This window comes from Pongo abelii, chromosome 7 (assembly GCF_028885655.2).
Source record: "Pongo abelii isolate AG06213 chromosome 7, NHGRI_mPonAbe1-v2.0_pri, whole genome shotgun sequence".
In the NCBI taxonomy this organism is placed as follows: domain Eukaryota; kingdom Metazoa; phylum Chordata; class Mammalia; order Primates; family Hominidae; genus Pongo; species Pongo abelii.
Window position 1 is genome coordinate 23,827,994 of NC_071992.2, and position 24,980 is coordinate 23,852,973.

Below are 24,980 nucleotides of genomic sequence, written 5' to 3' on the forward strand. Positions count from 1 at the left end.
AAGAAGAAAAAAGAAACACACACACACACACACAAAACTCACTAAGAATAACCCAACTTTAAAATGGACAAAATAGTTGAATGTGCATTTTGTAAAATAAGATTTACAAATGACCAGTAATCACCTTGAAAAGAAGCTCAAGATCACTTGTCATCAAGAAAATGCAAATAAAAACCACAATGAAATGCCACTATACGTCCACTAGAATGGCTAGAATTAAGAACACTGAATGCCAAGTGTAGGCAAAGATGTAGAATAATTAGAATTCTTATACATTGACTGGGTGCTCACGCCTGTAATCCCAGCACTTTGGGAAGCCGAGGTGGGTGGATCACAAGGTCAAGAGATCGAGACCATCCTGGCCAACATGGTGAAACCCTGTCTCTACTAAAAATACAAAAATTAGGTCGGGCACAGTGGCTTACACATGTAATCCCGACACTTTGGGAGGCTGAGGTGGGTGCATCACAAGGTCAGGAGTTCAAGACCAGCCTGGACAAGATGGTGAAAGCTGGTCTGTACTAAAAATGCAAAAATTAGCTGGGCATGGTGGTGGGTGCCTGTAATCCCAGCTACTCAGGAGGCTGAGGCAGAAAATTGCTTGAACTCGGGAGGCGGAAGTTGCAGTGAGGTAAGATTGCGCCACTGCATTCCAGCCTGGGTGACAGAGTGAGACTCTGTCTTGAAAAAAAAAAAAAAGTACAAAAATTAGCTGGGCGTGGTGGCACACACCTGTAGTCCCAGCTACTCGGGAGGTTGAGGCAGGAGAATTGCAAGAATTCTTATACATTATATGTAGAAATGTAAACTGGTACAGCATAGCCAGACATAGTAGCACATGCCTGTAGTCGCAGCTACACGGGAGGCTGAGGTGAGAGGATCACCTGAGCCCAGGGAGGTCAAGGCTACAGTGAACCATGATCATGCCACTGCACTCCAGCCTGGGCAACAGAGTGAGAACCTGTCTCAAATATAAAAATAATAAATAAAAGGGTACAGCATGTCAAAGTAGTTTTGCAGTTTCATATAAAGCTTAACATATGCTTACCATATATCCAGCAATTCCATTCCTAGATGTTTACCCAAGAAAAGTTAAAACATATATCCAAAGGCTGGCTCTCAAATATTCATAGCCGTTTTATTCACAATTGTTAAAAACTGGAAAGTTCCCAAATGTTCACCAACAGGTCTATCTGACAGGGACTTACTGCAAGGAATTGGCTCATGTGATTATGAGCACCAACCAGGAGAGTCTGAAATCTGTAGGGCAGGCCATCAGGAAGAGCAGCTTGGAAGGGGGAGAGGAGCAAGGAGCTGAAGCTGCAGTCCCCAGGCAAGACTTCAGGAAAACCTCGCTTCTGTTCCTGAGTTCTTTCAACTGATTGGGTGAGGTATACTCACATCATCAAGGGTAATTCCCTTAACTCAAAGTCAATGAATTGTAGATGTTAATCACATCTACAGATTACCTTGATAGCAACACATAGATTAATATTTGCTTGAATAACTGGGTCAATAGCCTAGTCATGTTGACACATAACACTAACGGGCAGATGACTGGATAGACCAATTGTGGGATACTCCTCAACCAAAACCAGAAACAAACTACTGATACAAGCACCAGTATAAATAAATAAATCTCAAACACATTTTGCTTAGCAAAAAAAGGCCGACAAAAAGACCCTGTAGGATTCTACTTATATGAAGTTCTAGAACAGGCAATACTAATCTGTAATGTCAGAAAGCAGATTAGCATTTGCCTAATGCCAGTTAGGCATAGCAGGGGATGGGGCGGGGGGCACTGACTGCAAAGGGAAACAAGGAAAGTAGGAAGGGACAATGGAAATTATATCTTGACTGGGGTGATGCTACATGGGTGTATACATTTGTCACAACTCATCAAACTATATAGTTAAAATCAGTGCAGTTTTTTGGGTTTTTTTAGACAGAGTCTCACTCTGTTGCTGGAGTGCAGTGGTGTGACCACAGCTCATTGCAGCCTCAAACTCCCAAGCTCAAGTGCTCCTCCCACCTCAGCTCCCAAGTAGCTAGGACTACAGGAGCATGTCATACCACCTGGCTAATCTTTTTTTCCTAATTTTTTTTTTTTTTAAACGTGGTCTCACTCTATCGCCCAGGCTGGTCTTGAACTCCTGACCTCAAGCCATCGTCCTGTCTTGGCCTCCCACGTTACTGGGAATACAGGCGTGTGCCATTTTGCCCGTTCAAGTGCAGTTTTTTGTATATAAATTATTTTTCAATAAAGTTAATTTAAAAAGAAAAAGCTAATTCCTGCACAGCAGAAGCCCAGCTCATGCCAAAGAGATAGATCCAGTTCCTCTGGCACCATTTTAGAAAAGACGACCCAGGCTGGCGCGGTGGCCCATGTCTGCAGTCCCAGCACTTTGGGAGGCCGAGGCAGGCAGATTGCTTGAGGCCAAGAATTTCAGACCAGCCTGGCCAACATGGCTCTACTAAAAATATAAAAACTTAGCTGGGTGTGGTGTTGCATGCCTGTAATCCCAGCTACTCAGGAGGCTGAGGCATGAGAATCACTTGAACCTGGAAGGCAAAAGTTGCAGTGAGCCAAGATCACACCACAGCACTCCAGCCTGGAGGACAGAGTGAGACTCCATTAAAAAAAAAAAAAAAAAAAAAGGAAAGAAGGGAGGGAGGGAGGAGAAAGAAAAAGAAAGAAAGATGGACGAGACCTAGACATTTTTCCAAAAAGACAAACAGCCAACAGGTGTATGAGAGGATACTTCAACATCACTAACCATCAGAGAAATGCAAATCAAATCACAGTGGATATCATCTGCCACCTGTTAGGACAGCTATTATTTAAAAAAAAAAAAATGGGCCTGACACAGTGGCTCACACCTTTAATCCCAGCACTTTGGGAGGCCAAGGTGGGTGGATCACGAGGTCAGCAGATCGAGACCATCCTGGCTAACACGGTGAAACCTCGTCTCTACCAAAAAATACAAAAAAAAGTAGTCAGGCATGGTGGCGGGTGCCTGTAGTCCCACCTACTTGGGAGGCTAAGGCAGGAGAATGGTGTGAACCCAGGAGGTGGAGGTTGCAGTGGGCTGAGATCATACCACTGCACTCCAGCCTGGGCGACAGTGCAAGACTCCGTCTAAAAAAAAAAAAAAAAAAAAACTGGCCCACGCCTGTAATCCCAGCACGTTGAGAGGCCGAGGCAAGAGGATCACTTGAGCTCAGGAGTTCAAGACCAACCTGGGCAACATAGTGAGACCCCAACTCTACAAAAAAAAAAAAATCAAGAAATGTGCTGGGCATAGTGGTGCACACCTATAGTCCCAGCTACTCAGAAAGTTGAGGCAGAAGGATCACTTGAGCCCAGGAGGTCAAGGTGGCAGTCAGTCGTGATCATGCCATCACACTCCAGCCTGGACTCCAGAGGGAGACCCTGCCTCAAAAAAAAACAAAACAATTATTGAGGATGTGGAGAAACAGGAACATTTGTACAGGCTTGGTGGGAATGAATGTAAAAGCTGCTAAGGAAAAGATTATGGAGGTTCCTCAAAAAATTAAAAATAGAGGCCAGGCATAGTGGCTCATGCCTGTAATCCTGGTGCTTTGGGAGGCCAAGATGGGAGGATTGCTTGAGGCTAGGAATTCAAGACCAGCTTGGACAACATAGCAAGACCCTGTCTCTCAAAAAAAAAAAAAAATTAGCCAGACATGGTGGTGCACACCTGTAGTCTCAGCTACGTGGGAGGCTGAGGTGGGAGGATCGCTTCAGCCTAGAAGTTCAAGGCAGCAGTGAGCCATGATCACACTGCACTCCAGCGTGAGTGACAGAGTGAAACCTGTCAGCAAGAAAATTAAAAATCGAATTACCTGTATTCCAGGAATCCCACTCCTGACCATATATCCAAAGGAAATGAAATCAGAATCTCAAAGGGATATCTGCACTTTTGTGTTCATGACAGCATTATTCACAATAGCCAAAATATGAAAACAGCTTAAACACCCACTGATGGATGCAAGATATAGAAAATAGTACATACATACAATGGTATATTATTTAGCCTTGAAAAAGAAGGCAATTCTGTCATCTAGGACAACCTGGCTGGACCTGGAGGGCATTATGTTTAATGAAATAAACCAGACACAGAAAGACAAATGTGCATGATCTCACTCATGTGGGATCTAAAATAGTCAAAATAACAAAAGCAAGGAGTATAGGAATGGTTGCTAGGCACTGAGAGGAGAGGAAAATGGGGAGGTGATGGTCAAAGTGTGCAAAGTTTCAGTTATGCAAGATAAACCTGGAGTCCAGTATGCAACACAGTGTCTGGAACTAACAATACTTAGTAACTACAGTAGTATACTTACTATCTGCTAAAAGAATAGATCTTACATTAAGTGTTCTTAATGAAAAAACACAGTCCGGGCATAGTGGCTCACATCTGTAAACCCAGCACTTTGGGAGGCTGAGGCAGGTGGATCACCTGAGGTCAGGAGTTCAAGACCAGCCTGACCAACATGGTGAAACCTCATCTCTACTAAAAATACAAAAATTAGCTGGGCTTGGTGGTGGGCGCCTGTAGTCCCAGCTACTCGGGAGGCTGAGACAGGAGAATGGCTTGAACCTGGGAAGCAGAGGTTGCAGTGAGCTGAGATCACGCCACTGCACTCCAGCCTGGGCAACAGAGCAAGACTCCATCTCAAAAAAAATAATAATAATAATAATAATAAAGAGGGCAAGAGAAAACTTTGGGAGGTGATGGATATGTTCATGGCCATGATGGTGGTGAGGGTTTCATAGGCGTGTATTTATCCCCAAACTCAACAAGATGGATAGCTTAAATATGTACAGCCTTTTACACATCAATCATACCTCATTAAGGTGGTTTTAAAAAAAAAATCAATTAACTTTATATATGGATGAGAAGTTTCCTAGGTGGAATTGTAGGGTAAGAATACCAAGAGAGACAAAAACCATATAATCATCTCAATAAATGCAGAAAAAGCATTTGATAAAAGTCTACATCCCTTCATGATAAAAACTCTCAACAAGTTACGCATACATGTAATATGCCTTAACATAATAAAGGCCATATATGACAAACCCACAGAAGGCTAACATACTGAATGGGAGAAAGCTGAAAGCCTTTCCTCTAAGAACTGGAGCAAGACAAGGATGCCCACCTTCACCAGTCGTATTCAACACAGTTCTGTAAGTACTAGCCACAACAACCAGGTAAGAGAGAAATAAAAGGCTTCTAAACTGGAAAAGAAGGGGTCGGGTGCAATGGCTCACGCTTGTAATCCCAGCACTTTGGGAGCCCAAGGTGGGCAGATCACTTGAGGTCAGGAGTTCAAGACTGGCCTGGCCAACATAGTGAAACCCCATCTCTATTAAAAATACAAATATTAGCTAGGCATGGTGGCTGGCACCTGTAATCCCAGCCATTCAGGAGGTTGAATAAGGAGATTCGCTTGAGCCCAGAAGGCAAAAGTTACAGTGAGCCAAGATCACGCCCCTGCACTCCAGCCTGGGCATCAGAGTAAGACTCTGTCTCAAAATAAAATAAAACAATAGGCCGGGCGTGGTGGCTCACACCTGTAATCCCAGCACTTTGGGAGGCCGAGGTGGGCGGATCACAAGGTCAGGAGGTCGAGACCATCCTGGCTAACATGGTGAAACCCCGTCTCTGCTAAAAATCCAAAAAAAAATGGCTGGGCGCTGTGGCAGGCGGCTGTGGTCCCAGCTACCCAGGAGGCTGAGGCAGGAGAATGGCGTGAACCCAGGAGGCAGAGCTTGCAGTGAGTGGAGATCACGTCACTGCACTCCAACCTGGGCGACAGAGTGACACTCCACCTCAAAAAAATAAATAAATAAATAGGCCGGGTGCAGTGGCTTACGCCTGTAATCCCAGCACTCTGGGAGGCTGCGGCGGGCGGATCACCTCAGGTCAGGAGTTCGAGACCAGCCTGACCAGCATGGAGAAACTCCATCTCTACTAAAAATACAAAATTAGCCGGGTGTGGTGGCGCATGCCTGTAATCCCAGCTACTCGGGAGGCTGAGGCAGGAGAATTGCCTGAACCCGGGAGGTGGAGATTGTGGTGAGCCGAGATCATGCCATTGCACTCCAGCCTGGGCAACAAGAGCAAAACTCTATCTCAGAAAATAAATAAATAAATAAATAAAACAAAACAATAAAATAAAAAGAAATTGGAAAAGAAGAAGTCAAATTGTCTCTCTTTGCAGACATGATCTTATGTATAGAAAAGCCTAAACAATCCACTGAAAAAACTCCTAGAACTGATAAACAAATTCAGTGAAGTTGCAAGATACAAAAATCAACATATGAAAATCAGTAGCGTTTCTATACACCAATAATAAAATAGAAAAGAAATCAAGAAAGTGATCCCATTTACAAGAGCTACAAAAAATAAAGTCCCAAGGAATAAAAGTTAACCAAGGAAGTGAAGGACCTCTACAACAAAAACTACAAAACACTGATGAAGGAAATTGGAACGGGCACAAAAAAATGGAAAGACATCCCATGTTCATGGATTGGAAAAATTAATATTGTTAAAATGGCCATACTACAGCTAGGCACAATGATTCATGCCTATAATCCCAGCACTTTGGGAGGCCTAGGAGGGAGGATCACTTGAGCCTAGGAGTTCAAGACAAGCCTAAGCAACATAGCGAGACACAACAAAAAAATTTTAAAAATTAGCCAGGCGTGGTGGTATACACCTTGTAGTCCCAGCTACTCAGGAGGCTGAGGCAGGAGGATTGCTTGAGCCCAGGAGTTCAAGGTTACAGTGAGCCATGATTGTGCCTCTGCACTCCAGCCTGGGCAACAGAGTGAGACCCTGCCTGAAAAATAAATAAATAAATTTTAAAAATAAGAAATAAAAATTAAATTAAATTTAAAAGGCCATACTACGCAAAGCAATCTGCAGATTCAGCACAATCCCTATCAAAATACCAATGACACTCTTCACAGAAACAGAAAAGACCATCCTAAAATTTGTATAGAATCACAAAAGACTCCAAATAGCCAAAGCAATACTGAGCAAAAAGAATAGAGCTGGAGGCATCACCCTACCTGACTTCGAAATATACTACAGGGTGGGCAAGCTCGTGCCTGTAATTCCAACACTTTTAGAGGCCAACGTGGGTGGATCACTTGAGTAGAGGAGTTTGAGACCAGCCTGGACAACATGGAGAAACCCCATCTCTATCAAAAAAAAAAATAGTAGCCAGGCATTGTGGCACACACCTGTAGTCCCAGCTACTTCAGAGGCCGAGGTGGAAGAATCACTTGAGTCCAGGAGGTGGAGGCTGCAGTGAGCTGACATTGCTACTGTACTCCAACCTGGGACATAGAGCAAGACCCTGCCTTAAATATAAATATAAATATTATACACTACAAAGCTATAGTAACCAAACAGCATGGTATTGGTATAGAAACAGACACAGACCAATGGAAAAAAATTGAGAACTCAGAAATAAATCTATGTACTTATCACAAACTGATTTTTTGACAAAGGCACCAAGAACATACATTGGGAAAAGGACACCTTCTTTAATAAATGGTGCTGGGAAAACTGGATATTGATAAGAAGAAGAAAAGTAGACCCCATCTGTCATCACATACAAAAATCAATTCAAAATGGATTAAAGACTTAAACCTAAGGCCTGAAACTATGAAACTACTAGAAGAAAACCTAGGAGAAATGCTTCAGGACATGGGTCTAGGCAAAGATTTTATGGCTAAGACTTCAAAAGCACAGGCAACAAAAACAAAAATAGACAAATAAGACTATATTAAACCAAAAACATTTGCACTGCAAAGAAACAGTCAACAGAGTGAAGAGACAACCTGCAGAATGGGAGAAAATATTTGCAAATTATTCATCTAACAAGGGACTAATATCCAGAATATACAAGGAATACAAATGACTCAACAGCAAAAAACAAGTAGTAATATTAAGTGGGCAAAGGACATGAATAGACATTTCTCAAAAGAAAACAAACAAATGGCCAACAGGCATATGAAAAAATGCTCAGCTGGGAGCAGTGGCTCACGCCTGTAGTCCCAACACTTTGGGAGGCCAAGGTGGGCGGATCACAAGGTCAAGAGATCGAGACCATCCTGGCCAACATGGTGAAACCCAGTCTCTACTAAAAATACAAAAATTAGGTGGGCATGGTGGCATGCACCTGTAGTCCCAAGTACTCAGAAGGCTGAGGCAGTAGAATTGCTTGAACCCAGGAAGCAGAGGTTGCAGTGAGTCAAGATCACACCACTGCACTCCAGCCTGGCGACAGAGCGGGACTCCGTCTCAAAAAAAAAAATGCTCAACATCACTAATCATCAGAGAAATGCAAATCAAAACCACAATGAGATATCATCTCACCTCAGTTAGAATGGCTGTTATCAAAAAGACAAATGCTGGCGAGGATGTGCAGAAAAGGGAACTCTTATACACTGTTGGTGGGAATGTAAGTTAGTACAGCCATTATGGAAAGCAGTATGGAGATTTCTCAAAAAACTAAAAATTGAACTATCACATGATTCAACAGTTCCACTACTGGGATAAATAATCCTAGAAATACTGATTCCTAGGAAATCAGTATCTGATTTCCTTTCCTTTGGATAAATAACCCAGGAGTGGGATTGCTGGATCATATGGTAGTCCTATTTTTAGTTTTTTGAGAAATCTCCTTACTGCTCTGCATAATGGAAATCAGTATCCAAATGAAAGGAAGGATATCTGCACACCCTTGTTTATTGCAGCACTATTCCAAGAGCCAAGATATGGAATCAACCGAAGTGTCCATCAGCAGGTGAATGGAAAAAGAAAATGTGGTACCTATATACACAATGGAATATATCCAGCCATAAAAAAAATATGGAAGCCCTGTCATTTGCAGCAATATGGGTGGAACTGGAGGTCATTATGTTATGTGAAACAAGCCAGACACAAAAAGACAAATTTCACGTGTTCTCACTCATGTGAGAGCTAAAAAAAAAAAAAAAAAATAGAATTAATGGGAGTAGAGAGTAGAATGATGGTTACTAGAGGCTGGGAAGTGGGGGTGGGGGGAGGATGAAGAGAGGTTGATTAATGGGTACAAACATACTGTTTGATAGAAATAAGATAAGTTGAAATAAGAAATAATAAGAAATAAGTTGATAGTACAGTAGGGTGACTATAGTTAACAATAATTTATTGTATATTTCAAAATAGCTAGAAGAGAAGATTTGAAATGTTTCCAACACAAAGAAATGATAAATGTTTAGCCAGGCCCAGTGGCTCACGCCTGTAATCCCAGCACTTTGGGAGGCCTAGGCAGGAGGATCACTGAGGTCAGGAGTTCGAGACCAACCTGGCCAACATGGTGAAACCCCCATCTCTACTAAAAATATGAAAATTAGCTGGGCATGGTAGTGGGCACCTATAAACCCAGCTACTTGGGAGGCTGAGGCAGGAGAATCGCTTGAACCCGGGAGGCAGAGGTTGCAGTGAGCTGAGATGGCACCACTGCACTCCAGCCTGGGTGATGAGAGTGAAACGCCATCTCCAAAAAAAAAAAAAAAAAAAAAAAGAAATAATGTTGAAGGTGATGGATACCCCAGTTACCCTGATTTGCTCATTACACATTGTGTGCAAGTATCAAAATAGCATATGTACCCCATAAATATGTACAATTAATATGTATCAGCTTAAAAAGTTAATGATGATGGTACCAATACTATAGCCTCATTTAGCAGATGAGGAAACTGAGGCACTGAGACATGAATTAACACACCTGAAATCACAGAGCAGAGTCCAGACTTGAACCCAGACTGTCCAGTTCCAGTGTCCCAGCTCTAGGTCATGACCTCAGGGTTATCCCCCTCCCCTGCCTCCATTTAGCCTTCACTGTGACCCCCAGCTGCAGCCTGACATCAGTGTGATTATTCATGGGGTAGGTAGCCTGGGGCCACTGAAGGCCGGTTTGCTTTGAGCACTGCTCTCCAGTGAGGCTGGAAGCCCTTTGAGGGGCTGTGGTATTCACCGCAGGATGCCCAGGTCCCGCCCAGCTGGCGGAATCACCATTTGTTGAGTGAATTCTTGAACGTCTGTGCATGGCATGCATGTGCCTGCCATTTGCTCATCTTTACCACACACTTGGCTGCAATGGCTGTCACCTCCAATAGGCCCCTTGCCAGGGACAGAGAGCTCAGGGACAGTCAAGGAGACTGAAACTGCTCAGCTGGGGACAGGGAGCCTAGGGGGCTCTGGCAGGCCCCCAGGCCTCTCCTGGGTTGTCCTGGCCAATTCACAGGGAGGCTGACCCCAGCTTCCAGGAATAAAAGATTCTGACCTCTCGGTGCCAATGAGCCCCTGTCCCAGGGGTGTGCGGGAGATCCCTGGTTATCTGAGGTGTCTCCAGGGTATAGCCGCTGAAACCCCACCTCCTCTTCACTGCCCACTGAGCCTGGGACTAGCTGTTGGTCACGTGCTTGGCCCTGTAGCGTCGCTAGCCGAGCTCCCCAGTGTGCTCCCCGCCCCCTGTCGCGGCGCCTCCCGGCTCACCTCCCCACCCCACCTGCCCGCTGCGGCTCTCCGCGGGAGATCTCACCGTTCTGGAGACAGGGCTCGCTCGCTCTCATTGTAGACTGGAAGAACGCGTAGTCTGGGCCTTAGGAAAGGCCCATGCTGTATAAGGCATGGGGAAAGGAAAGGAAGAAAGGCAACGAACAAGAAGGAGGGCTTCCAACTGCCGCTTCCTGCTGGCCGCAGGCAGGCCTCCCTTCCTAAGCTGAGCTGAGGCTTCCTCTCCCTGGGCTGGGGAGGGGGCGCCAGGAGGCCTCGGCGGGTCGGTAATTGGCCCGGACAGCAGTTCTCACGAAAGGTCTTGGGCCGGCATCATCAGCCTCACCTGGGAACTGGTTAGAAATACAAATTCCCTCGGCCCCACCCAGACCCACGCCAAGGGCAGCTGTGGAGTGGGGCGCGGCGATGCGCGCGTTAACAGCCCTCCAGGTGATTCTGCCGTGCAGAAGAGGAAAGAATGGGAGAAGGGAAGGGGAGAGGGAGGCGGCTTCTTTGCGGCTAATTGGACACCTGCCCTTCCCCTTCCCAGGCTTCTTAGCCCGGGCTTGAACAGCCGCCCTTCGGCCAGCGGGGATGAGGTTGCGCTGCGCTCCGGGAGCGCCGATGGCGTGACTGGCCCCGCGCGGAGCAGCGACAGTAAGGCTGAGTAGGGGGGAGCTGGGACCTAAGCCGCGCGCACACCCCCTTCTCTGCGTCTGGTGGAGGTGCACAGAGGCTTTTGAGTCAGGCCCAAGCGCAGCCAGGTGACCTCCCCGCGGGCTTTCAAGCCTGGGCTCGGTGGACAGCTCCCTCTCCCGTGAGTCCCGCGGTCCTGTACGCGCCCGGTCGAGCCCCGGGCTGCGCGCCCCGCTAGGAGGTGGGTACTCGTCCTCCAGGAGTTGCCGGTGAGCCCTTGACCGTGGCAGGTCCTCTCCAGCCGCGAGCGACCCCTCAGTACCTGCCGACGCCTGCTGGCCTCTGGCATCCTCCAGTCGAGGGTCAGGGTCAGGGAGCAAGGCCTCACGCCGGCGCCCTCCTTGCAGCTGCCCGGCCAGCCCGCTTCTCCGCCCGGAGCCATGAATCTCAGTAGCGCCAGTAGCACGGAGGAAAAGGCAGTGACGACCGTGCTCTGGGGTGAGTGAGGATTCAGGTTCCTTACCAGAGACACGCCCCACCTCCGGTGAGCGGCAGCTTGGGGCGCAGGTGGGCCCCTCCCTTGGGAACGAATGGAGGGCCCCACTTCCCTCCCTTTCTCCTCCGCAGGCTGCGAGCTCAGTCAGGAGAGGCGGACTTGGACCTTCAGACCCCAGCTGGAGGGGAAGCAGAGCTGCAGGCTGTTGCTTAATACGGTAGGTGTTCCCAAAAGAGGGGAGGAGGATGGAGTCCGGGGACTTTGTGGTCCCAACAGAGGACTATGGGTTTCTCCCGTCTGCACTCAGGGTGATGAGGTGCCTCTATTTTCAACCCCGCTCAGATTTGCTTAGGGGAGAAAGCCAAAGAGGAGATGCATCGCGTGGAGATCCTGCCCCCAGCAAACCAGGAGGACAAGAAGACGCAGCCGGTCACCATTGCCTCACTCCAGGCCTCAGTTCTCCCCATGGTGCGCCTTTCCCTGCTGGCTGGAAAACTGCTGCCAGCCTCACCCTCACCGTCACCCTCACCCTTGGGTGGGGATGGACACACACGAGGGTGCATTCACCCTACAGAAATGAGCCATGCCAGGGAGGTAGCACAGCCCATGCAGAAAGCCAGGGTCCAGCCCAGCTCACCCCTTCCTAGAGCTGTGTGACCTTGGGCAAGTTAAGCTGTCTGCAAAAATTACAGTTTAAACCAGGGGTCCCCAACTGCCGGGCCAAGGACCAGAACCCATCCTGTTAGGAACCGGGCCGCACAGCAGGAGGTGAGCGGCCAGCTAGCCAGCATTACCCCTGAGCCCCACCTCCCGTCAGATCAGAGCGGCATTAGATTCTCAGAGGAGTATGAACCCTATGGTAAGCTGTGCGTGCCAGGGGTCTAGGTTGCATGCTTCTTATGAGAATCGAATGCCTGATCTGAGGTGGAGCAGTTTCATCCCAAAACCACCCCCCACTCCCACCCCATTCATGCAAAAATTGTCTTCGAGGAAACCATTCCCTGGTTCCAAAATGATTGGAGACTGCTGCTTTAAACCATTCATTGCTAGTGACAGGAACATGGTCGATCTACATATTGGTTGTGCATCCAGAAATTCTCTAGTTTCTAATAATTTATCTCAAGTTTTCTATGCATATAATAATTGTGAATAATGGCAGTTTTTGCCTTTTATTTATTTTTATTTTTTTGAGATGGAGTCTCACTCTGTCACCCAAGCTGGAGTGCAGTGGTGCAATCTCAGCTCACTGCAACCTCCGCCTCCCAGGTTCAAGCAATTCTCGTGCCTCAGCCTTCCGAGTAGCTGGAATTACAGGTGTGCACCACCATGCCCGGCTAATTTTTGTATTTTTAGTAGAGACGGGGCTTCACAATGTTGCCCAGGCTAGTCTCGAACTCCTGACCTCAGGTGATTCACCTGCCTTGGCCTCCCAAAGTGCTGGGATTACAGGCGTGACCCACCGTGCCAGGTCTTTTTTCTTTCTTTCTTTCTTTTAATCCTACTGCACTGGCTAGGCCCTGCAGTGGAATATTGAGTGAACGTGAGATCAGGTCTGACATCCTTATTTCCTTCCTGTTTTTTAAAAAAGAAGCGTTTGGTAAGTACATTTTGTCAGGTTTAGGAAGTCCCCATCTAAAACCCTCTACTTTTAAAAAATTGCTTTGCTTTGAAATCACAAAAGGGGGTTAAATTTTACCAAATGCTTTTCTATTCATGTGATTCTAGGTTCTTCAGTCTACATGGTAAATTATGTGAAGAGAATAATATCTGAGTTCCTTTGCCATCCTGGGATAAATACTACTGGTCATGTTACAAATTCTAGATTTGTTTTACTCATATATTGAGTACTTTCTTTTACCTATATACACGTGAGGTTGGCCTATAAATGATAGTGTTTAGGTGTTCAGGACGTGCCAGCCTCAGGCACTGAGGGTAGAGGGTTCTCTCCTATTCCCTGAAACAGTGAATGGAAGACTGGGATCAGCTGTCCTTGGAGGTTTGGGAGACCCCTCTGTCAAACTGCCCTCAGACTTACTTTCCTGTTCTATTTACACATACTTCATAGGCGATCTCATCCAGTCCTGTGGTTTTCAAGACCATCTAAACAAATGAAGACTCAGGAACTTATTTCTGTAAACCCAACCTCTCTTGAGCTCCAAGTCCTATATCCAACTAAATGGCTTTAATAGATAACTAATAAATATCCCAAATTTAACATGTCTAAATCCACATATTCAATTTTTATCTCTAATCTACCCGCCTCCCCTTCAACTTGATTTTCTCTCAGAAAACAGCTGTTTTTCCAGTTAGCTAGGACAAAGTTCTTTTTTTTTTTTTTTTTTTTTTTTCCTGAGATGGAGTTTCACTCTTATCACCCAGGCTGGAGTGCAATGGTGTGATCTCGGCTCACTGCAACCTCTGCATCCCAGGTTCAAGCGATTCTCCCATCTCAGCCTCCCGAGTAGCTGGGATTACAGGCATGTTCCACTATGCCCGGCTAATTTTTGTAATTTTAGTAGAGATGGGTTTTTGCCATGTTGGTCAGGCTGGTCTCGAACTCCTGACCTCAGGTGATGTACCCGCCTTGGACTCCCAAAGTGCTGGGTTTACAGGCATGAGCCACCACACCCAGCCAAATCATCTTTTTTCTCACACCCATATCTGATCTACCAGCAGTCCTGTTGTCTCTGCCCCCATCTTATACCCCGATGGACCACATCTCATCATCTTCCCTGCTACCCCTGGTACAGGTGACAGTTGCCTTTGGCTCCATTTTAATTGCATGGCCTTCCACCTGGTCTACCTGCCATCACATGGTCCCCTGTAGTCTATTCCAGGGTAGGCAAACTAGAGGGCTTGAATCTAGCCCGCTGCCTGTTTACTGGGAACACAGCCACACTCATTCATTTGTACACTGTCCATGGCTGCTTTTCCTCCCTAACAGCAGATTTGAGTAGTCTCCATGGAGACCATATGGTTTGCAAGCCTAAAATATTACCTTCTGGCTCTTTACAGAAAGTTTCCTGGTCTGTGCTCCACACAGTTGCCAAAAAGATCTTTTTTTTTTTTTTTTTGAGACAGAATCTTGCTTTGACACCGGGGCTGGAATGCAGTGGCGTAATCTCAGCTCACTGCAACCTCCACCTCCTTAGTAGCCAGGACAACAGGTGCTCCCCACCATGCCCGGCTGATTTTTGTATTTTTAGTAGAGACGGGGTTTCACCATGTTGGCCAGGCTGGTCTTGAACTTCTGACTTCAAGTGATCCACCTGCCTCGGCCTCCCAAAGTGCTGATATTACAGGCGTGAGCCACTATGCCTGGCCAAAAAGATCCTTTTAAACACAGGTCAGATCATGTGGCTTCTCTGCTAGGACACTTAGGTCATGGCTCTCTCTCACTTGGAATAAGAGCCGAAAGTGTATTATGGCCTGCTTCGAAGCCTTTGTGTTCTGGCCTCAGAAACCTCTCTGTTTCAGGTGTGTTTTATGTCTTACGTTCCAGGTATGTATCTTTTACACAGTATGTAGCTAGACTTTGTTCTTTCTGGCCAGTATAGTCTGTATTCATTGTGATTGCTGATGTAATTGGATTTGTGGCATGTACTTTGTACCCCTACTTTCCTTGCTTTTTTATTTTCTTCTCCTTTTCCTATATCTTATTAGATTAATTGAAGTTTCTTTTCCCCTTCTCTACTGGTTTAGAAGTTATAGAATCTCATTCTAATTTTTTACTGGTTATCTTTAATTTTTTTAACAGTCATACATGACTCAAAGTTTAGAATTAATGTTATATGTCCTCCTAGACAATCCAAGGAGCTTTTCTGATTCCCCTCTTTTTATTTTTTTATTTTCGAAATGGAGTCTCACTTTGTTGCCCAGGCTAGAGTGCAGTGGTGCAATCTTGGCTCACTGCAACCTCTGCCTCCCAGGTAATTCAAGTGATTCTCCTGCCTGAGCCTCCCGAGTAGCTGGGATTACAGGTATGCACCATCATGCCCAGCTAATTTTTGTATGTTTAGTAGAGACAGGGATTCACCATGTTGGCCAGGCTGGTCTTGAACTCCTGACCTCAGGTGATCCGCCTGCCTTGGCCTCCCAAAGTGCTGGAATTATAGGTGTGAGCCACTGCACCTGGCCTGATTCTTGTCTTTTTAATTTCAATATTATTATCAAGTGTTCTAGCTCCAACTTGTCAGCCTACTCAGCACTACTCATTACTAGTACTATTGTATTTTCCAGTTAATTCTTATGTAGGTTTACTTTGTTTGCCAGTTAGTTTGGTTACCACTGCCTCTTGCACCCACTTCTTCCTTCTTGATTTAATTTCTTATGCTTTTTAGCAACATACTTTAGTAAGCCTGAGAATAGTAAACTTATTCAGGCTTTGTCTGGAAATATGATTTTGCCCTCATTCCTTCATGAGGGTTTGGCTGTGTATATAATTCTAGGTAGAGAGTTTCCTGCAGCTTTGAAGCTGTTCTATTCTGGTTCCCAATGTTGCAGTTGAAGTCCTCAATCTGTCTGATTATTCCCTTTTTGGAGATGTCTTTCCTCTCTGGTTTATTTTAAGATAATGTCTTTTGTTTTTATTTTCTATAGTTTTACCATGATGTGTTCAGGTGTAGATTTATTTTTATTTATCTGTTCAGGACTTAGGTTTTCAGATGTGAGGATCTATGTCTTTGAGCAATTCTGGAAAATTATTGGTTGTTTTTCCTTTGAGTATTGACTGTCTTCTAGTCTCCCTAGTCCCTTTTCCAATTAGATATATGTTGGGCCTTCTCACTCTGTCCCCCGTGTTAGCTCATCTTTCATGTTTCTTTAAATCTCTCCCTCTGTGCCTTATACTGGGTAATTCCTTCACAGCATTATTGATCATACTAATTGTGCTTCTGCTGGTTATTCTGCTTTTTAATCATTTGTTCAGGTTTTCTTTTATTTTTGTTTTAAAGACAAGGTCTTGCTCTGTTGCCCAGGTTGGAGTGCAGTGGCCTGATTTTGGCTCACTGCAACCTCAAATTCCTGGGCTCAAGTGATCCTCCCACTCAGCCTCCTGAGTAGCTGGGACTACAGGCATGAGCCACCATGCCCAGCTAATGTTTATTATTTTTTTGTAGAGCTGGAGTCTCACTCTGTTACCCAGGCTGGTTTCTAATTTCTGACCTCAAGCATTCCTCCCACCTCAGCTTCTCAAAGCGCTGGGATTATAGGCGTGAGCCACCATGCCCGTCCTCAGCTTCGGGTTTTTTATATCTAGAAAACTGCATTTGGTTCTTTTTCTTTTCATAATGCCTTGTTCTTATGATTATGATTCCTACTTTTATATTTACTTGGTTTTAAACTTATATATATACATATATATTTGTGTACATACATATTTTAGAGACAAGATCTTGCTCTGTCGCCCAGTCTGGAGTGCATTGGTGCAATCATAGCTCACTGCAGCCTTGAACTCCTGAGTTCAAGCAATCTTCCTGCCTCAGCCTCCCGAGTAGCCTGGGCTACAGGCATGCACCACCACACCCAGCTTTATCTGATATTTTTTTAGATCAGTGTTCTAAGTTCTTGGTTGGGCTAGTCTGCAGTCACTTGATTTCTTTCTGTTGACTCTAGCGGGATTGTTTCTTGTATGTTTTGTAATTTTATACAGTGAGCTCATCTTTAGTTTATTTTGTTTTTTTCCAAAAGAATTCGATGTGGCCTGAGTTTGGGGAGTGTCCCAACAGAGTGGTTTTGTGTTTGCTTCTGCCATTTACCTCAGGAATATCATAAGCTTAGGATTTTCTATACATCTCTTGGCTTGGCAGTACTCACTGAGTAAATTCAGACCCCATAAGTGAGAGGCACAGCTATGGGGTGTGGGCTCTCGCTGGAGGCTTCTTTTATTTCCATTCATGCTTCGTTGTTAGCTTCCTTTAATGGTGGCTAGGGTTTTGATTTTTGTTTTTCATTTTTGAGGAGGAGAGGGGTGGTTTGGGTTTTTGAGTCTCCAATCCTCAACACTTAACTTGGGCCTCTCACTAAGGGTACAGTCCTTGAGGGTCCTAGCCTCCGTATGGTGGTCTCAGCTACAACTCTACTCCTTGTCTCCTGTCTGTGAGGTTTTTTGTTGTTGTTCTGTTGTGTTTTTTAAAGACAGAGTCTTGTTCTGTCGCCCAGGCTGGCACACAGTGGCGCAGTCTCGGCTCACTGCAGCCTCCGCTTCCTAGGTTCAAGCAGTTCTCCTGCCTCAGCCCCCTGAGTAGCTGGGATTACAGGTGTGCACCATCACACCTGGCTAATTTTTGTATTTTTAGTAGAAACAGGGTTTCACCATGTTGCCCAGGCTGGTCTCAAACTCCTGACCTCAAGTTATCCGCCTGCCTTGGCCTCCCAAAGTGTTTGGATTACAGGCATGCGCCACCATGCTCGGCCTGTGTGTGAGTTTTGAAGCAAAAAATCCTGGCTGTTTTCAGGTCCATTTCCCCTCAGTTGCTGCACACCAGCTCCTGCACCTGCCTCTCTTCATTTCTTCTTTCTTTTTTTTCCTTCATCACTAATCAGAAGGCATCCTCTCTTCATTTTTTATGTACAAGGATTCTTCTGTCTTACTGTTCAGCCATGCAGTAGAAACACTGAATTACATTCTCTCTGACATTTCTAAGTGGCTCTGGCTGCAGAGTTTGTTTTTACTTATTACTTCCTGTCTGAACTTAGGGTTTAGAAGCTGTAAGTTATTCACTCTAAGTCTCAGTTTTCTCCTCTGTAAAGTGTCAGTACTTCCATCATGGGTTTCTTGTGAGGATTTAAATGAGATAAAGCAGATAAAACGCTTAGCAGGGTGCCTGACACGTGGCAGAAGCTCAAAAAAATAAGCTATCATTGTCATTCTAGAAAATTTGGAAAGTTTGGAAAAGTATAAATACAATAAATACCTTACTATCGACTGACAATTATGGTTAGCACTTTAATATATTTTAAACCTTTATTCTTATGTATATCCATACATTATACATAAGACAAAAGTAGTACTGTAGAGGCTCTTGTCATTTATCAGTGTGATGATTGGGGTTTCACGCTCGTGTGTAAGATGTGCCTCCCGCAAACCTGGTTACGAGTTGGCACATTACCTGTCTGATGTGAAGAAAGAAAGAAAGTACTGTACATAAAATCGTGCATCTGCTTTCTCATTTGATCAGTGTCTCAGTCTGCCCAAGCTGCTATAACAAAATACCACAGACTGGAGGGCTTTAGCAACAGACGTTTTCTCACACTTCTGGAGGCTTTGAGGTCTGAGATCAGGGGGCTGGCATGGTTGGGTTCTGGTAAGGGTCCTCTCCCTGAGTTGCAGACGGCAGCCTTCTTGCTATGTGTTCACATGTGGGGCAGGAGAGTGGAGAGAAAGAGAGTGAGTTCTCTAGTGTCTCTTTTTGTAAAGGTACTAGTTCTATCATGAGGGTCCCACCCTCATGACCCCAAACCTAATGACCTCCCAAGGCCCCCATTTCTAAATACTATCACACTGGAGGATAGGGCTTCAACATAGGAATTTGGAGGATGGGGGAACGGCCATAATTTAGCCCATAGCAATCAGATTCCTCTATCTGACAGCTGCCCTTCAGCTTGGAAGCCCATCTGTGAGCTTAGCAAGAATGGGATTACCAGGTTCAAATTCTTGGACAGAGCCCACCTCAGCATGGGGGTACAGGGCTGAGAACACAGTAAGGTCCACACAACCCATGAGTAGTGTGTAGGGTTTGGGGAGGGAAATCAATTCAGTATTTCTACCTGAGGCCAGTCCCCGAGAGGTGCCAGGCCTAAGTGGCCCTGTCTTCTCTGCTTCCTCCCCCTGCAGGTCTCCACAGTAGGAGTGCAGCTTTCTCCCCCAGTTACTTTCCAGCTCCGGGCTGGCTCAGGACCCGTGTTCCTCAGTGGCCAGGAACGTTATGGTAAGTCAGAGCCTGGGATCAGGAAGGTCCGAGAGTACCGTGCTAGGCAGGGGCTCAGGACATACTAGCTACTCAAACACTGGAGGGATTCTTGAATTTTGGAAGAAAATCCCCAAAGGCAACATGACAGCCAGCAGCCTGGACTGGAAGGCAAGGGTGCTGGTCCCTGTTCTTCTTCTTTACCTGCCATGACCTCTGTAGGCTGCAGCCCCTCACTTGTAAACTTCAAAGAGCAGTTGTGAAGAATAAATGGGATATTGAGGAAAAGCACTCAGTGTAATACCCAGCACTAGGGAGCCACTGTTCAGGATGTGGCTGCTGCAGTGATGCAGACCACAGCAACGCAGACCATAGCAATGCGGCATGATGCTGACTCCTTCAAGGTCCCTTCAACTGGCCCTCTTTTCTGTGTGATTATGCCTCATTCATCAGGGTACTCTCCTGCTAAAAAGCCTTGGCAGGTCCTACTTCTTTTAGGATAAGGTTTCAGGTCTTTAGCTATTTGTTGTAGATTCTTTCCCCCTCTCCTCCTCTTCCTCCCCCACTCTGCCTACCTTTAGCCTTGGCCCCAGCCCTTGCCAATATGAATCCCCCTCTTACCCAGCCAGAGCCACTTCCCCTGCCCTCTGCAGGGCTTTCCTAGACCCCCTACCCTACCCTGGCCTCCACTGTTGGGAGGGCCAGAAAGGGTGCCGCCCCGTACAGGTGGCAGGCAGGTCACCACTGTCAACTCCAGGCTAGGATTCCTCCCGGGCAGTGCTTGGAGCAACACGGATCACAGGATGGGGGGTGGGCATTGATTCTGTAGCTCTGAAGCTGTGCCCCTGCATCCTTCCCCATGCTATCACAGAAGCATCAGACCTAACCTGGGAGGAGGAAGAGGAAGAAGAAGGGGAGGAGGAGGAGGAGGAAGAGGAGGAGGAAGATGATGAGGATGAGGATGCAGATGTATCTCTGGAGGAGGAAAGCCCTGTCAAACAAGTCAAAAGGCTGGTGCCCCAGAAGCAGGCGAGCATGGCTAAGGTGGGGGAAGGAGCGTGGTTGTTTGGAAGGAAGTGGTACCCCTACAGAAGCACCTAAGAGGGGTGGGCCACCAGGAGCCTGGGCCAGCCTCCCAAAATGAGTGTGCAGGATGGGCCAAGGCCACCTCAGCTAGTTCTGGCCAGGAGCTCAGCAGGGACCTTGTGGACTTTGGAAATCTGTTCTGGCTCTGGACTTTGTCCTAACTCTCCTAATACACTGTTTTTTGGTTCCCAGAAAAAAAAGCTGGAAAAAGAACAAGAGGAAATAAGGTAACTCTTTCTACCTATTAAATTAGCTAAAGTCTCTAGCTGAGATATACAGTGTTAGAAAGAATACTGTGCTGTTGGCATGTACATGTACAAATGTACACACGGTGTGTCTACCTGCACCCGCAGGCTCACGGGTATGGAAGTGCTGAAGGGTGGCATCACCTTTCTGGAAGAGCATTACAACATTCTTATCTTGGGACCTAATTCCACTGAAGGCAATTCCTTCCACAGAATTCCATCCAAAATTCAGGGGAAACTATCTGCACTAAGATGCTTCTCATTGCCAGGGACAGTGGCTCACACCTGTAATCCCAGCACTTTGGGAGGCCAAGGCAGGCAGATCACTTGAGGTCAGGAGCTCGAGACTAGCCTGGTCAACATGATGAAACCCTGTCTCTACTAAAAATACAAAAATTAACCGGGCCTGGTGGCACGCCTGTAATCCCAGCTTCTCAGGAGGCTGAGGCATGAGAATTGCTTGAGCCCGGGGAAAAGTTGCAGTGAGCTGAGATTGTGCCACTGCACTTCAGCCTGGATGACAGAGTGAGACTCAGTCTGAAAAAACAAAATTAAAAAAAAGACGCTTATGGCATTATTCAAATAGTGAAAAAATGGAAGCATTCTAAATATCTACCAATATAACAATTGACTAAGCTACATCCCTCTTCTCAATGGAATATTACATAATGCTTATGAAGAATATAGCAACCTGGAAAGTATGTGTATAGTTTTGGTTTGTTTGTTTAATGAGACAGGGTTTTGCTCTGCCACCCAAGCTGGAGTGTGATGGCACAGTCATGGCTCACTGCAGCCTTAACTTCCTGGGCTCAAGCAATCCTCCCACCTCAGCTTTCCAAGTAGCTAGAACTATAGGCACGTGCCACTATGCATGGCTAACTTTTAAGTTTTGTGTAGAGACAGGGTCTTTCTATGTTGCCCAGGCTGATCTCAAACTCCTGGCCTCAAGGAATCCTCCTGCCTCAGTCTCCCAAAGCACTGGAAATACAAGTGTGAGCCTCTGCACCTGATAAGAATATTGATAGTTCATATAGCAGGATATAAAGTCATTTTTATTTTATTTCACATATTTTTTAAAAGAGTTTGACCAGGCCAGGTGCGGTGGCTCACGCCTGTAATCCCAGCACTTTGGGAAGCCAAGGTGGGAGGATCACTTGAGGTCAGGAGTTCAAGACCAGCCTGGCCAACATAGCAAAACCCTGTCTCTACTAAAAATACAAAATTCAGCTGGGCGTGGTCGCATGTGCCTGTAATCCTAGCTACTCGGGAGGCTGAGGCAGGAGAATCACTTAAACTCGGAATGCAAAGGACGCAGTGAGTCAAGATCATACCACTGCACTCCAGCTTGGGCAACAGAGCAAGACTCCATCTCAAAAAAAAAAAAAAAAAAAAGTTTGACCAAAAAAAAATAATAATAACCCTGAAAGAAAATACACGAACATGTTTAGTGTGGGCAGTAAAGTATAAGTAATGTATTTTATTGTCTATTTGCTATATTTTGTACAAAGTGGTTAATATTTTATAATGAAAAAGACATTTGTGGGCCAGGTGTGGTGGTGCACACATGCATTCCCAGCTACTCAGGAGGCTGAGGCAGGAGGATCACTTGAGCCCAGGAGGTGGAGGCTGCAGTGAGCTGTGATGGTGTCACTGCACTCCAGCCTGGGCAACAGAACCAGACTCCATCTCAAAAACAAAACAAAACAAAAGACATTTGTGATAACTAAATGAAGATGGAAGCCTAAGGAAAACACATATGCGTGTGCATACACACACACACACACCCCTTTGTTTAAAGAGTCTGAGTGGTCCGCAGGAGGAGCAGCCAGGCTTGCTTTCCAGGATGGGCACTGGGAGGGCCACGCCACTGGTCTGGAGCTGAGCTCTCTCCCTGACCCCAATCCCACCCCTGCTCCGCTCCACCCTGTTGCAGAGCCAGCGTTAGAGACAAGAGCCCTGCGAAAAAGGTGAGTAGGACCAGAGGGCTGTGGCCCTTGGGACAGGCGAGTATTCTCTGGAGGGGGCTGCCTGGTATGGAGAAGGGAATGGGACCCTGGAGCCCTGCCTTCCCTCCACAGGCCAAAGCCACAGCCAGAGCCAAGAAGCCAGGATTCAAGAAATGAGGAGCCACGCCTTGAGGGGCACGGTGCAAAGTGGGCCTTCCTTGGGCTGTGCTACGGGCACAGGGTGCCCCTGTCCAACACCTCCATCTGTGTCTGAATGTGACAGGGGTGTTGCGGGGGCAACATGAGAGCCCCTCACCCCCAACTCTCCGCTCTCAGGAGGCCCCCAGTGAAGGGCCCCACCTCGGGGTCACAATAAAGTTGCCTGGTCAGGACTTTCCTTCTCTTCCCTGGAGCCAGCCTCCTTGTCCGCTGCGCCAGCCCAAGTGCCCGGCAGAGGGCAGCCTTGAACCGGCGCACCCGGGCCCTGAGGTCATACTCGCCTCCCTGCACCCAGCCACCGCAGCCTGAGCCTGCTGTGTCCCTCGTCCTCGGCACCCCCAATTCTCCCCCAGTGGCCAGGGAAGAGCCTAGAGTCTGCCTTCTGCTGAGCTGTGTGTCAGGTGGACTTCCAGCCTGCACACTCCCTCTGGGCAGGGCTAGGTTTATAGGCACCCAAGGGCTACGGCTGCTCAAGCTACCAGAAAGGGCCTCGCCCTAGGGGGCCAGCCCCCGGGGTCTCCTCCTGACCCTATTCCTGTCAGGCAGCTACTGTGTGCAGAGCATCTACAGGGAACTCAGGGACATCTGCTCTCCCTGCTTGCTTCTTTTAGGGGCCAGCTCTTCTTATAGGGACCTGCCACACGTGAAGATCTGTGTCAGGCAGGAGCCAGAGGCCCACACCCTCAAGAAAACCTTTGAGGTGGAGTAGACAGGGTGAGGTTTACAGAGGCGCCAAGCCCCACATGCTATCGAGCAGGCCTCAGTCAAGCATAGGGGCGAGGCCAAGAGAGGACTGGAAAATGGGGTGAGGGACCCCCACTGTCTCCCCGGTGTGCAGAGGGGACTCTGGAGGGCTGTTCACCCGTGGGTGACCCTGGCGCAGTTCCTGGAACAGGCGGACACACAGATGGGCCCTCCACTCTGGGTTATCCATGCAGCGCCTCTGCTGGCTTCTCCCTGCCCCTCCCCAGCACCCTCTGGGGCCAGGTCCGAAGTGAACCAGTGGGGAGCTGGTCCTGCTGTCCTGCCTAGGACCCCCAGGTATGGGGCCCAGGAGGTCGGAGCTCTTTGAACACCTGCCTGGGAAAGTCAACAACCAGGCTGGGGCCTCCTGTCCGGCTATAGCTTCTTTTGAGACCAGAGACAGAGGTAATAGAGGGCAGGGTGGTCTTCATTTTTTTTTTTTTAATTTTTATTTTTTTTAGAGACAGGGTCTCACTCTGTCACTGAGGCTGGAGGGCAGTGGCACAGTCTTAGCTCACGGCAGCCTCGACCTCCTGGACTCAAGCAATCCTCCCACCTCAGCCTCCCAAAGTGCTGGAAGTACAGGCACGAGCCACCACATCAAAACAAATTTTAAAATTTTTTCTAGAGACGGGGGGTCTTGTTATGTTGCCCAGGCCGGTCTCCAACTCCTGGGCTCAAGAGATCCTCCCGCCTCAGCCTCCCAAAATGCTGGGATTACAGACGTGAGCCACTGCACCCACCCAGGGTGGCATTCTTCCTGCATGTTTCCTACACCCATGAGACAGATGTGGGTGCTGTCCCGCCCTCCAACAGACAAGCCACTAACTTCAGGTCACCCAGAGTCCCACCTTCCAACAAATGGACAAGTTGCTACAGGTCGCCAGAGTCCCACCCTCCAACAAGGGGACAAACCACTAACTTCAGGTCACCCAGAGAGTAATAAGGGGGACTGCTCCATGCGGGCAGCTGGTGCTTTTTGAACTTGGTTTCATGTACGGTGACCCAGGGTAGACAAACCCAATTCCTCACCTTCAAGTCACTTACAGTCTAGTGGAAACAAAACCCCACACAATAATTTCAGTTACTGTCTGGTGGTTTGAAGGGAGTGGAACAGGTGA

General features: G+C 47.0%; 1 protein-coding gene and 1 non-coding gene across 7 annotated transcripts; both read left to right on the forward strand.

Moving 5' to 3' along the window:
• The first annotated feature begins 10,450 nt into the window (after window positions 1-10,450).
• On the forward strand, window positions 10,451-23,308 carry NPM2 (nucleophosmin/nucleoplasmin 2). 6 transcript variants are annotated; one of them, XM_024251219.3, is made up of 9 exons: window positions 10,477-11,457; window positions 11,624-11,714; window positions 11,844-11,929; window positions 12,055-12,180; window positions 19,547-19,640; window positions 20,491-20,663; window positions 20,898-20,932; window positions 22,884-22,917; window positions 23,029-23,308. In XM_024251219.3, exons 2-9 carry the CDS (start codon window positions 11,657-11,659, stop codon window positions 23,071-23,073), a joined length of 651 nt encoding a protein of 216 aa, XP_024106987.1. In that variant the 5' UTR covers window positions 10,477-11,457; window positions 11,624-11,656; the 3' UTR covers window positions 23,074-23,308. The 6 variants fall into 6 exon arrangements, with proteins under 6 accessions (XP_054417287.1, XP_054417288.1, XP_054417289.1 ...); XM_054561310.2 differs by lacking the exons at window positions 22,884-22,917; window positions 23,029-23,308 and adding an exon at window positions 22,749-22,864 and having other exon boundaries at window positions 10,474-11,457; XM_054561307.2 differs by lacking the exon at window positions 22,884-22,917 and having other exon boundaries at window positions 10,559-11,457.
• On the forward strand, window positions 18,729-18,831 carry LOC112134828 (small nucleolar RNA U13). Its single transcript, XR_002916177.1, has one exon. It is a non-coding gene; the product is annotated as a small nucleolar RNA U13 (small nucleolar RNA).
• Window positions 23,309-24,980: the final 1,672 nt, after the last annotated feature.